This window comes from Polypterus senegalus, chromosome 9 (genome assembly GCF_016835505.1).
Source record: "Polypterus senegalus isolate Bchr_013 chromosome 9, ASM1683550v1, whole genome shotgun sequence".
NCBI classification, from domain to species: domain Eukaryota; kingdom Metazoa; phylum Chordata; class Cladistia; order Polypteriformes; family Polypteridae; genus Polypterus; species Polypterus senegalus.
Window position 1 is genome coordinate 9,217,320 of NC_053162.1, and position 15,170 is coordinate 9,232,489.

The 15,170-nt window shown below is 39.5% G+C and overlaps 1 protein-coding gene across 4 annotated transcripts in view; it reads right to left on the reverse strand.

The window, feature by feature from the left end:
• The window catches only part of wdr38 (WD repeat domain 38), a 49,248-nt gene that overhangs the window by 475 nt on the left and 33,603 nt on the right, over positions 1–15,170 (reverse strand). For 3 of the 4 annotated variants that reach the window (XM_039762437.1, XM_039762440.1, XM_039762438.1), the window contains 2 exons: positions 8,944–9,093; positions 2,230–2,277 (listed from right to left, as the gene is read on the reverse strand). In XM_039762437.1, the coding sequence (XP_039618371.1) occupies positions 2,230–2,277; positions 8,944–9,093 (198 nt within the window). The remainder of the gene's footprint in view (positions 1–2,229; positions 2,278–8,943; positions 9,094–15,170) is intronic. The other variant, XM_039762439.1, reaches the window with a different exon arrangement.

The window sequence follows — 15,170 nt, forward strand, 5'->3', positions numbered from 1 at the left end:
TCATGGGCTAGGATGTGTTAGGCAGCAAGTGAACGGGCACCTCCTGAAGGTGATGTGCCTGAAGCAGGAATGCTCCGAATCTGACTTAAAGATCTGTTTCTCCTCCTCATTCATTGGTCAAGAATCTTGTCTTCAATTCAAACACACAGCATTATGGGAATGACATCTTACCTGTTTACATTCAATGCAGAGTTTTCAGTAAGTAACTACTAATAACACTTTACCAAAAAACGCACTCATATTGCATGTTTGATAAAGGATATCAGACATGTGGATGAAGTGACATGAGTTACATGCATTTTTTTTTCCTTTTTTCCTTGGATGTTTTCCATAAGGTTTTGTCATTGTCCAGGACTGGTCACCTATTGATCCTATGTATGAGAATAATCTTTCTTATGTCCTTCGCCCATGAAAACATGACATTAAAACATTTTCTTCGCCACCACTACAAAGTACATGGGGTAAGTAACATCTTTAGAAAATATAATTTTTCATTGGGCGGAGTACGTTTTTAAGTCTTAAAAGAGACTTTTTTTTTATTTTCTTGCTTTATAGTCATTTCAGGGTGTGTTCAGGCCAAAGTGTGTGTATATATGCATTTACTTACCGATCTAACCATTTATGTGTTTATTTATTTAACAAGTTCTTATAAAAAGTCAACTTTCCCCCTGGGGACAAATAAAGTTATATCTAACTATCCGATATACAATGTCTTTTGTATGTATCTGTCTAATACATAGTGCCTTCGTATCCATCTATCCAGTATATAGCACCTTACTACCTATCTAATAAATAGCGCCTTTCTATCTGTCTAATACACTGTATATAGTGCCATTCATATCTATCTATTTGTTGAATATATAGTGCCTTTCTATCTATCTATCTATCCATCCATCCAGTATATAGCACCTTTCTATTTCTCTGTCTCTCTATCCATCCAGTATATATTACCTTTCTATCTAGCTAATACATTGTATATAGTGTCATTCATATCTATCAATTTATTGAATATATAGCACCTTTCTATCAATCCAGTATATAGCACATTTCTATCTATCTAATATAGAGAGGCTTTCTATCTATCTATCTATCTATTACACACTGCCATTCATATATATCTATTTGTTGAATATATAGTGCCTTTCTATCTATCTGTCCATCCATCCATCCATACAGTGTACAGCACCTTTCTATCTATCTGTGTCTAAATCTATCTATCTATTCAGTATATAACGCCTTTCTATCTGCCTATCTAATATAGAGTGCATTTCTATCTGTCTATTTAATATAAAGTAAGCTGCCATTTCTATCTATCTAATACACTGTATATAGTGCCATTCATATCTATCCATTTATTGAATGTATAGCACCTTTCTATCTATCTATCTATCTATCTATCTATCTATCTATCTATCTATCTATCTATCTATCTATCTATCTAGTATATAGTGCCTTTCATATCTATGTCCCATAAAAGTATTATTTGTTAAAGCTGGTGTTGGGGGGGTTCTCTCTTATAATTTAAATTATTCGTTTTCAAGATTTTAGTTATTTTATAACTTAAATGTAAAAGTAAAATACAAACTGACTATTTTGTCACATATTTTCAACGTAGGTAACATTGTAATTACACTTACAATTTACATGTGTTGGTTATGAAGCTTATATAGGAGAGGCCCATTCAAAAACTGGCACTCTTTTTTAAATTTTTCATTTTTGTGTTTTAGATCCATTGAAGAAGCACAAAGTCATCCCTTAAATTTGTTATTGTCTCTTTTTTTTGTGTGTTTCAAGAAATGGCATTGTGAAAAGAAAACACAAAATCCTTCTTGTCGTTTCAGTTTTTAAAAACTAACCTAAACTGACCATCCTAGCTGGTGCTGTTATTATGCCACCAGCAAATGCTGCTAAGTATTAACTCTCAACACCATATTTAGGAAGGTGATGATCTGACAGATGAGGCTGCCTAGCAGAATATTGTATGTCTACTGATCTCTTTAACACTGCATGGGCTAACCCTGCTGCTATGAACTCCATCTACACTAATCTAAAGGCTCATTTAACAAGCCAACAATAGGGAAAGAATGGAGAGTGTGTAACCCATTTCTGTTCTTCAAAAATTGATGCAAAGTACTTTCTGAAACTTTTAAATGTTATACATTCATCTGAAAAGTAGCTATGCACAGATACACACTGAAGAGCAACAGAAAATGCAGTCTCTAAAAGTACCTGTAAAGTCTTCAGACAATTCCCATTTTCCATGTCCCATAAAAATACCTGAAATCACAGCAAAATATAACCTGTTAAGTAATATTCTATATTTATGTCTGGAGAGCTCATATTAACTACCAGAGTTAACAAAGTAGATGAACATTGACAAAGGTGAGATAATGCAGTAAAAAACCTTCTATCAGCATTACGGGCAAAAAACCCCCAAAAAACTACATCCCTCTGATGGCAAAACTCAACTCTCCATAAGGCACTTGAAGTAAAACATATTGTAAACAACAGCAAGCTTAGAGTTTCACAATCATTTGGAATTGAACTGCACAAGGCATGAATTATAATGCTGCACCCAAAGTATTGTTCTATTGATGCTAAAATGTTGACTTTGACATTACAGACCTCAGTACTGGGACCCAAATGGTTCATAAGCAAATGACAGAGAACTCCAAAATCTCCTCTGTTACTCCAGCCTCCCTTGACATTGCACTGGTCTACACACTGACTCCCTCTTGATAGCTGGGAAGCCCCGAATGCTTCAAAAGAATAAGACTGGGCCACGTGAAGTCAAGATGGTGTTGAAATGGGGTGGCCCTGTGAAATACACAATTCTGTGAAGCAATGGGCGTGAGGGAGTCACCTGGAAGGTTGCGATCAGGTCAAAGTAATAAGAGGAGGTGTCCCCTGTGAAGATCTGATTGTGTCAAAGCCTGTAGTTTCATTCCATAAAGTCAACAAAATGGATGTTTTTCCATAACTGTAATAGTGAGTGTCAAGAGAATGGAGGATGCAGAAGAAAGCTGACATTTGCTTTTGGAACTGGAAGTCCCAAAATGGCGGTACCATACCATTTTAACATTTGTACAGATGTACATAGACTGTAAATAAATATCTGAACATATATATATATATATATATATATATATACACACACATATATACATATACATACATTTATATACACACATACACAAACATATACTGTATCTATATATATCTCTTAAGGGAAGGACTGGGGGAAATGGCTTTTGAAGGGTGATATCTCCACGAAACTGCTATTTGGCTGCCCCCCTGGGGTGTAACGGCCCCTCAGGGCTATATGGGACTTGGTATTGGTCTGCTTAGTCCTGTTGGGTTCCAGGGATACACATACACATATAAATATATATATTATATATACACATATATATACACATATATATATACATATATATACACATTGATATTGGTGTATCAGACCATTTTCTTCTACTTTTTAATATAGAAATAATGATAAAAAACACTCATGAGAAGCATATTGTTAAAAAACGCTTCTTTGATTCGCAGCAGCTTTAAAACTTACAAACATTTTAAGCAATCAGTCCGTTTATAGTGCCAGCTATAATAGCGAGGATAATGTAAATAGTAAGGTGGAAAGATTTAATTCTAAAGTAAGAGCTGCTGTTGACATAGTTGCACCTGAAAAGACAGTGAAAAAATCTTCTAGCATTGTATACCATGGAAGACCCAAAGAGTGTCTGATTTAAAGAGAACATGCCGTAGAGCTGAGCGTCAATGGAGGAAGAGTAAACTTACTATCCACCACAAAATATTAAAAGTCAAAATAACAGAATACAATAACACTGTCCGTCTTGAGAGACGCTGCTATTTCTCCAAGATTATAAATAACAATGCTAGTAATCCCAGAGTCTTATTTTCAACAATTGATCGCCTACTAAACCCAGGTAGCTCAAAGGAATGCCTCCTAAGTGCTTCCAGTGAAACCTGTGAGGCTGTCGCTGTATTTTCAATCAAAAATTAATGATATTAGAAATAACATAGTATATCCCTCCAACACTAAGGATCCTCCTAAACCCCAGCATCCTGTTATAAACAAATTAAACTCTTTCACTAGGATAGATTTACCTGATTTAAAGAAAATAATCTCTCAATTAAAACCCTCCACCTGCGTCCTTGACCCGATACCAACAAGGTTTTTCAAAGAAGTATCAGGCGTGCTAATTGATAATGTTCTGGACATAGTAAATTCGTCACTAGATACTGGGGTCTTCCCAGACTGTCTTAAGACTGCTGTAGTTAAACCCCTACTTAAGAAACATAATCTCGACCCCTCAGCTCTTGAAAATTTTAGACCCATCTCTAACCTGCCTTTCTTAAGTAAAGTTCTGGAGAAGGCAGTCATTATGCAGTTAAATGACCACCTAAATAAACATGCTATTCTTGATAAATTTCAGTCGGGTTTTAGAACAAATCACAGCACAGAAACTGCACTTGTTAAAGTAGTAAATGACTTGCGGGTAAATGCAGACAGAGGCCATTTATCTGTTCTCATCCTCTTAGATCTGAGTGCTGCATTTGACACCATTGATCACAACATTCTTAGAAATCGCCTTAGTCAATGGGTGGGCCTCTCTGGCAGTCTTAAATTGTTTTGAACCCTACCTGCAGGGAGAAAATTTTTGTTAGTTGTGGGAATTACAACTCGAGACACATGATATCCGATATGGTGTTCCACAAGGCTCTATCCTGGGTCCGCTGTTATTCTCAATCTACATGCTTCCGTTAGGTCAGATTATCTCAGGGCACAACGTGAGCTACCACAGCTATGCTGATGACACACAGCTGTACTTATCAATAGCACCTGATGACCCGATTCTATTGATTCACTAACAGAATGTCTGACTTGTATCTCAGAATGGATGAATAGTAATTTTCTCAAGTTAAATAAAGAGAAAACTGAAATTTTAGTGATCAGCAATAATGGATACAATGAGGCTATTAGAAATAAACTGGATACATTAGGATTAAAAGTCAAGACGGAGGTAAAAAGCTTAGGGGTGATTGTTGACTGTAATCTGAATTTTAAATCACATATTAATCAGATCATTAGGACAGCATTTTTCACTTAAGAAACATAAGTAAAGTTAGACCTCTTATATCACTGAAAGATGCTGAGAAATTAGTTCACGCGTTTGTTTTCAGTCGACTAGATTACTGTAATGCACTCCTCTCAGGACTACCCAAAAAAGACATAAATCACTTGCAACTAGTGCAGAATGCAGCTGCTAGAATCCTAACTAGGAAAAGAAAATCGAACACATTTCTCCAGTTTTGATGTCACTACACTGGTTACCTGTGTCATTCAGGATTGACTTTAAAATTCTGCTTATGGTTTATAAAACCTTAAATAATCTCACCTCATCTTATATATCGGAATGTCTGACACCTTATATTCCAAATCGTAACCTCAGATCCTCAAATGAGTGTCTCCTTAGAATTCCAAGAACAAAACTTAAAAGAAGTGGTGAGGCGGCCTTCTGCTGCTATGCACCTAAAATCTGGAATAGCCTGCCAATAGGAATTCACCAGGCTGATACAGTAGAGCACTTTAAAACACTGCTGAAAACACATTACTTTAACATGGCCTTTTATAACTTCAATTTAATCTTAATTTAACTTAATCCTGATACTCTATATGTTCAATCTCCTCAAAATAACTATTCATGGTGGCTCTAAAATCGGTACTGACCCCTACTCTCTTTTCTGTTTCTTTTTCAAAGCTTCATGATGCTCCAACAATGATGGACGGATTAAAAGGCAGAAGTCTACGTGACCATCATCATCATCAAGCCCTTCCGTGAGAATCCTAAATCCAAAGAGGACTGTTTCATTTATGTTAGGTAGAATGCCCAGAGGGGACTGGGTGGTCTCATGGTCTGGAATCCCTACAGATTTTATTTTTTCTCCAGCCGCCTGGAGTTTTTGTTTTTCTGTCCCCTGGCCATTGAACCTTACTCTTATCCGATGTTAATGTTGATTTATTTTGTTTTATAATTGTGTCTTTCATTTTTCTATTCTTTAATATGTAAAGAACTTTGAGCTACTGTTTGTATGAAAATGTGCTATATAAATAAATGTTGTTGTTGTTGTTGATATATACACATATATACATATATATATACACATATATATATACATACATATATACATATATACAGTATACACATATATATACATATATACTGTATATATATATATATATATATATATATATTATTTATATATATATTGTCACATACGTGCACATAAGAGGTAGCTAAAGGGCTTGAGTAAGGGCAATTCTAAATCAGACTAGGATGTGGAAGAGTGCACTGACTCTTTTTCTCCTTTTCCTGCAGACTATTCATGGGAGATTCCACCTGGCCATCTTGACGTCATGTCCGACCTCCTTGAGCCTATGGTTGAAGACCCTTATGAGCCCAACCCCTTTGACCTCACTTACTGTCTTCCCCTTTAAAAGCCTCCACCTTTTCCCTATTCCCTCAGTTCTGTTTTGGACTCGGTTTTGTGCACAGCAGTGCTATCATTTACGTCAATTTGCAGCCAGGAAACCAAATATATGGGTGGCTGCACCAAACCTTGCTATGGCTCTTTGTGGAGTTTGTGACTATATATATATATATATATATATATATATATATATATATTGTGGACGCTGGCCCGGACACACACAGACGGACATTGTTATTCACCCAACACATGTTTATTTATATACAATATTTACAAAGTTTTACTTTAGTGCACTTCCCAGTGCCTCCTGCACCGTTCCCCCAACTGTCCAAGCCACACAGTTCTTGTGCCTTTCTCCTGGCCACCTCCAATCCTCTCTCCAGCTCTGTCCACTTCCACCCGACATCCACCATCGACTGAAGGGAGGCAGCCCCTTAAATAGGAACCCGGATGGGCTCCAGCTGCTTCCCGGCATTCCTCCTTAGCCACGCCCCAGTGTGGCGGAAGTGCCAGTTGCGCACCCGGAAGCCGTCCGGGTGTCCCCTGTTGTCTTCCCCCCAGCACTTCCTGGTGTGGCGGAAGTGCTGGGCTCCCGGGATATGGCCACGGGTCCCTACAGGGCTGGGCTTCCAAGCCCTTTCCCCGAGGCCCCCAACATAACCAGGGCGGACGCCCCCTCGCGGTCTGGAGGAGGCGCAAGCCCTCCGGTCCTCCTGGGCGTCCCAGCTGCCACTATATATATATATATATATATATATATATATATATATATATATATATATATATATACACACACATATATATATATACTCAGCAAAAAAAGAAACGTCCTCTGACTTTCAACTATTTTCAACACCATAAGACATAAACTAAAAATGTTTCACAATGTGTCCCTGAATGAAGGGAGGCTCAAAATCAAAAGTACCAGTCAGTATGTGGTGTGGCCACGAGCTGCTTGAAGTACTGCAGTGCATCTCCTCCTCATGGACTGGACCAGATTTGTCAGTTCTTGCTGTGAGATGTTACCCCACTCTTCCACCAAGGCACCTGCAAGTTCCTGGACATTTCTGGGGGGAATGGCCCTAGCCCTCACCCTGCGATCCAACTTTTTGCCACTCCTGTCTGGTCCAGCGAAGGTGGGTTTGTGCCCATAGGCGGCGTTGTTGCTGGTGATGTCTGGTAAGGAGCTGCCTTACAACAGGCCTACAAGCCCTCAGTCCAGCCTCTCTCAGCCTATTGCGGACAGTCTGAGCACTGATGGAGGGATTGTGTGTTCCTGGTGTGACTCGGGCAGTTGTTGTGGCCATCCTGTACCTGTCACGCAGTTGTGATATTCGGATGTACCGATCCTGTGCAGGTGTTGTTACACGTGGTATTCCACTGCGAGGATGATCAGCTGTCCTTCCTGTCTCCCTGTAGCGCTGTCTTAGGCGTCTCACAGTGCGGACATGGCAATTTATTCAGCAGTCCTCATGCCTCCCTGCAGCATGCCTAATGCACGTTCACGCAGATGAGCAGGGACCCTGGGCATCTTTCTTTGGGTGTTTTTCACAGTTGGTAGACAAGTCTCTTTAGTGTCCTGCGTTTTTAGAACTGTGACCTTAAATGGCAACTTTCTGTAAGCTGTTAAGGCCTTAACGACCATTCCACAGGTGCATGTTAATTAATTGATTATGGTTAATTGAACATGCATGGAAAACATTGTTTAAACCCTTTACAATGAAGATCTGTAAAGTTATTTGGATTTTTAAAACATTATTATTGAAATACACAGTCCTGAAAAAGGGACGTTTCTTTTTTTGCTGAGTATATATACCTGTATGTAATATATATATATATATATCTATATATATATATATATATATATATATATTATATATATACACTGTGGATAAATCAGCCCTAGACACACACAGGCACAGAGACACAAGTGCAAAATATACCCTTTTATTTTCGTTTAGCACACAATGCCCTCAACTCTCAAGATCAATCTTCTTCTGGCAGCACTCAGTAAAGAGTGCGATACAAAAGTTAAGTTGGATTTTACTGTAATTATTTTCAATGTAATTTATAATACAGCCTACAGTGCATGCTCCGAACCTCTCTCTCTAAATTTAAATCTCTCAATGAGAAGAAGTAAGTTTTTTGCTGATGATTAACAAAATATTTTTATGCACATGGAAGATATTTTTTCTTTTTTGTTTTTACAGTCTTTATGTTTCAAGTGATGGTAATGCCGTACAGAGTAAAAAAGGACCAATTTTTGGTTTTGATTTGGGAGTAGTAACAGATGTTAAATGGCACAACATTAATACACATTAAATATGGATGCTGTTTTTTCAAAACACTTTAACCTGATTATTTTCATTTTTTGGTACACACTTAAATAGACTGGACAAAGTATTGGACATCTTCACAGTAATGACATACCGGGTCATAATCTCCAGCTGAAGCCAGCAACATTCCATCTCTTGAGAAAGCCAGGCTCCTCACCCACCCGGTGTGACACTCTAATAAGAATATGATGGCTCCTTTGTGGGGATTCCAGACTCTAACTGTTCGGTCCCAGGACCCAGATGCCTTTAAATGAAAATATGTATTATCATTTTCATACTAGTTAGTTACATGATAATTGGACCTTAACTGCTTAACTCAATATTTGACAATAGAAAATGTAAAAATACACAGAATAATGTCCAACAAAAATTTTGAAAAGTCAAATAAAAACACAGCTGGCAAAGAAACTGAATATTGGAAGGTCCTGAACATGAGCAAAAAATGTTATGTGTGCACAAAAGGATGCTGCTATGGGGTGGTGAAACACTATACCTGTAGGTGAGTTATCGGCGGGCACCAGAAGATGACAAAAAAGCACACGTAGTACTAGCAAGCAATAACTTGTGATCAGGTGGCACTCTGTTGCCCATTAGATAGGGCAACTGGCACAAAAATGCTTTAGGGCACCTGTGCTGAAAATAACACAGTTGTCTTCATCTCATATTTATTGGGGGCCTGCCAGAGGGTAGAGAATATCTCTGAATTACAAATGTACTTCTAAGAATGGTGTGAATTATTCTCCCATGGAGACTAATAACAGCTGTCTGCTATGGGCTGAGTTTGGAACATGGATGTAATTTAGAGCAGGGGTCGCCAACTCCGGTCCTGGAGGACCTCTGTGGCTGCAGGTTTTTTTTACAGGGGTCATCACGTGGCACTCTGAGTCTGCGGCTACTCAGAAAACTGTGCTGCACTGTATGTTCTGACACCTTTCTCTCATGGCCAGAATTAAGTTTTTCAGCTATCTGTGGGATTGGATCAGATAGCAGCCTTCACTTCCCATAACATGATCAAATTTCAATTATTATAGCTCATTCTTAGTGAAGCACTAGGACTTCTAAGTGCTAGAAGTTCTCGCACCGGGCCTGACCGGGCCCCATGCAGCAAAAAGAAGCTGTGACAGACAACGCCCTTGTCCACCTCAGGTACCAGTCCAGACACTGGATAAAAGTCCAAGAGTTCTTTATTGAATAACAATAAACGTGCACAAAGCACCTTCCACTCGACACTATTCATAAACTAAATCAACACAATGAAAATACTCTCTCCTCCTCGCCCAGTTACACTTCGCCCCTCTACCTCCCAGCTCAACTCAGTCTCGGGGCTTTTTTTCAACCCGGGAGCACGTTGTTCCTTCCTGTCACGTGATCGTGCCCACGAGCCCCCCTGGTGGCCCCCAAGGTGTCCAGCAGGGCTGTGTATAAACACTACATAGTCCATGAGGCCCTGCTGGAACTCGGGGCACGATCATGCTGTCGGGAGAGCTCCTCCTGGCGGCCTGGGGGTGAGGGCCGGAGCTTGAAGCCGGCCATCCACCACAAAGCCTTCTCCCTTGAAAACATTATGAAAACTATGTTTATTTAACATGGGACAAGAAATTGAACCCTCGAGTCAAACGACCTTGAAAAGGGCTTCAGCATGAGAGCGATGCTGCGCTCCCTGTACCTACCTCAGTCCCTTATGCGCAGTGACCATGTTAAGGGTCATTTGTCCAACCTTGGTGGTGCAGTGAGGTGTTTTTCTGAGACAGAGTTAAAAAAAACTACATTTCTCAGATAGCGAAACTCAACTCTTCATAAGGCACTTGAAGTAATACATATTGCAAATAACAGCAAGCTTGGAGTTTTACTGTCATTTGGAGTTTAACTGTACAAGATAAAAAGTACAATGGTGCACCCAAAATAGTGTTGTATCGGTACAAAAATGTTGACTTTGATATTTCAGATCTCAGTACTGGGACCAAAATGGTTATTCTCCCCTCGCACTCCAGCCTCCCTCAACATTGCACTGCTCTACACACTGCTTCTCTCTTGATCGATGGTAAGTCCTGAACGCTTCGAAACAATAAGCGTGGGCCTGTGAAATACAGATTCTGTGAAGCTATGGGGGTTAGCGGGACACCTGGAAGGTCTCGATCATATTAAAGTCAGTCACGTGCAGTGGGGTTCATGGCTGGTGAGGCACCAACTCATTCGGAGTCAGATTTACAAATATATGAACCCAAAAGAGTAGCTTATTCACTATTCAACTGGCACATGGACTACTGGTTATGTTTCATATCTCATCAACATTCTTTACACACACATAGACAGGTAAGGCGCATATTTGGCTAAGAAAGAACGTTACATTGATAGTGGCGAGAGAGAGAGAGACAGAGCGCATTTGCTCCTCACCCTCCATGTGTTCTAAATTTGCCGTTGCAATTCCACGATTCATACTCAGTCAATACAAATGAAAGAACAGAGCAGTGTACAAAAAAAAGTTTACTATCTCTCATGTTCTTTTTCTAGCTAGTCCAGTTAGGTAAATTGGAGAAATATGTTGTCTGTGTAGCCCGAGTCAATCTGGGTTATATTATAATTCTTGCATGTAGAGGAGTTTGGTCGGGGTTCTTGACCTTTCACACGTGAGCTTTATAAGCACACTGAACCGACTGAACACGGAAATTGAAGACCGCAGTGTTCATCTTCAAGACCTTCAAAACCGATTTTCATTTCTTCTGGATTTGCATTCAGCCACAATTGAAGACGAAAAAGAAAGAGAGAGATTAAAAAAAGGAACGGTCAGCCTTTGCAGATTATTATAATAATGATGTGACAGCAATTCAATTAAATGACGAAAACATGGACTTTGTGATGCTCCTTTCAAGCTGGGGGCGAATACAGTTCTCCCTGATCCTAAGGATGCTCTCCATTAGTTAGTACAGTTTGGAAGGGAAGTCTTTCCCACAATTTGCATTGTGTACAGATTACTGCTTACCAAGTTGAGAAAGATTATTTTCAAAAATTGAAATGAATAAAAAACTCATCTGAGATCTTCCACGTCACAAGAGCATCTAACCAACCTGGCTTTAATCAGCCTTGAAAAAGAACGTAAAAAATGAAGTAGTACAATTGTTTTCTGAGAGGAGATCTAATTTGAGGAAACAAACTTAAACAAATATTTAATTTGAATAAAGTGTTTATTTCTTATTTAATATTCCTTTCTCTATCATATTCATGTGCCTTTTTACCATTCACTTTGACAGCATCTCACCTTAGGGGGCATACAATGAAGGAGTTTGCCCCGGGCATCTGCTAGCCTCTGCATGCCACTGAAAGAACTGCCATTTTGGAGATGCTCTGGACCAGTCATCTAAAACATCACAATTTGCTTCTGGTCAAGGTAGCTCAGATCCTTACGCTTGCTCATGTTTCCTGCTTCCAACACAACACCTTCAAGAACTGACTGTTCACTTGCTGCATAATATATGCCACCCCTTGACAGGTGCCATTGTAAAGTAATAATAAATGGTATTCATTTTGCCTGGCAGTGCTTTTAATGTCGGGGATGACTGTCGTATGTATAAATAGATAGAGGAGGCGGAGTGACAGGGGGTAGAGAAAGAGAAAGAGTAGAGAGGGAGAAAGAGAAAGGGGGAGAGAGAGAGAGTGAGATAGAGGGGAGGGAGAGAAAGGGGGGAATGAGAGAGGGCGAGAAAGAGAGAGAGAGACAGAGAGAGAGGGGGAGTGAGGGGGAGGAACAGAGAGAGATAGAGGGAGAGAGAGAGAATGAGAGAAAGCGGGAGAGAGAGAGAGTGCTATCAAGAGCTGTTTGGATGAGGTGGGCAAACGTGGCAGCTTCACCACCAGAGAAGGCGAGAAACTGCATATCATTGCCCATAAGGCCAGCTGTCTATTAGATTTCCCTTCATTTCATTCTGATATTTTTATAAGCTCCCTTAGCTCAACCTTCTCTTACTTTTTGATAAATAAACAACTATTTTCACCATATATGACCATTTTATTCATTTTATTTCAGGGTAGGACTGTTCCCTTTCTCAATATACACCTAAATGGTGCCCCAAAATAGGCATACAAATGTAAGATTTTATTAAAACAGTAGGTTGCAGTTAAACTTTAAAAAATGTACAAAGTACTCATCAGTACAATTGTATCATGGGTATGGTGGCACTGTGGTAGTGCTGCTGCCTCGCAGTAAGGAGTCCAGGGTTTGCATCCTGGGTCCTCCCTGTGTGGAGTTAGCATGTTCTCCCAGTGTCTGTGTGGGTTTTCTCCAGGTGCTCCGGTTTCCTCCCACGGTCCAAAGACATGCAGGTTCGGTAAACTGTCGATCCTAAATTGGCCCTGACTGCAAAACGTATGTGTCTTCGCCCTGTAAACCTTATAAAGGAGTTTATACCTGGCTTGCGCAAAGTGCTAACTGGGATAGACTTGAGCACCCACTGTGTCCTGTTCAGGACTAAGCAGGTTAGAAAATAACTGCCTGACTGACCATTGTATCATAATGAGCAAGCAGTGGCATAAATCCTACAGTAATGCTTGTGGTAGTACAGAGGAACTGGCAGTGTAAATATCACATCCTACATGCAGACGTTCTTGTTTTTTTTTTTCTAGCTTACACAACATTCTTTAGATTTCATTACAAGTAAAAGCCAATAGCATGGAGACCAAGTTTAGAATGGGAAGCATTCTTAGGGAAAACATGCTGCCAATAATAAGACAGAGAAAAAAATGTCAGGAAGTGTTTTGGCAAGGTGTCCAAAAAGTCAAGCCACCCACTGGATGTCACGCAGCGGTTTACTTTCAGTTGTGATTCTGCATCACTTTTTAAATTTTGCAGTCTCTTTGGTGATCTCAGATGCAAATGTCATACTTGAGGAGTGACTCTTTCAGCAGTTGCTATGTCACACTACACTCCAGGACATGACTGTACTTTAGAGTGTTTTGAAGTGAAAACTGATATGGGAGCTCTGTTATACCAATGATCTTGTTCCACTGTAATACAGGGCTATTCAAAATGAAAGAGCAGATTTCAAAAATTGATTTCAAACAAACGGTATAAGACAGAAACACATTCTGCACATCACTGGAGAGAGGAAAGTTCAAAGTTTAAAAGCCCGCCTAAAAGTTCTAGTGAATGCCACCGAGTGCTGTTTCTCGTTTATAGTATAGTAGCATTTTCACTTGGAGGTCCGGTGTTACCTGAACAGCACCATTCCAGGATGATGGATTGGAAGAGGGGAACAACACGATCCTGTACATCGTCTATGGCCTCCCAGGTCTCCAGATCTTACTCCCTGCGATTTTGATCTATGGGTGTATATTAAAGAAAGAGTGTTTGTTCCACCTATGCCTTCTAATGTTCAAGATTTGTGACACTGAATTGAGGATGCTGTGGATTCAGTATCTAGGGACCAGTTGACTCGTGTGTGGCAAGAAATGGTCTCTTGTTTTGATGTTTGTCACGCTACACATGATGCTCATGTTGAGTGCATGGCATGAAACCTCAAGAACCATAGGACCAAACTTCTATCCAGTGATGTGCAGAATGGGTTTCTGTCTTATACGGTTTGTTTCAAATAAATGTTTGAAATCTGCTCTTTCATTTTGAATAGCCGTGTACTTTGCTACACCTGCACATTAAAATAACCTTCAAATATTCCATATTTGTGATATTAATTGATATTTGTGATGCAGCTTTAGGAGAAGGAGGAGGAGGAGGACCACTCTGACTGGTCACTGATAACTGTCTTTCTCTGCTGATTGTCCAGGTATGAGTCAGCAGATGTGTTTGCTTGAGTGTACCCCAGTGAACTATTTAAATACTTTAAAGGGATGGATCCTGCTTTGTGTGTGTTAATTATGAACTACTGTAACAGGTGATCTTTCCTTGGGCTGTGTTGGCCTTTCAGTTTTGTCCCTAACTATACTTCCAACTTGGCACCCCGTCCCCATCCTATCCACCCATGGAGAGGACAAAAGGCAGCCATCTTAACCATTCACATCGAAGGAGAACTCGGTTGTTTCAGGTGATTAATTGGGCTTCTTACTGCAAGTGTTAACAGGACAGTTTCATTTTAGTCCCTCTAAAACAGGCTCCAATTTTTTTGTGACACGGTAACTAAAAAAATATGAAAAATAAATGTTCATATTGGCCTGCTTTTAAAATAAATAATGTAGATGTTAATTATATTAATTATTGACTTTTTTTGTATACTAGAGTTGAGCTTTGGAAATTTTGATCTGATATAAAGTCATATTTATTAAATAAAACAAAACGTGTGATATCAAAATAAAAATAAAATGAGGGTTGCAGAT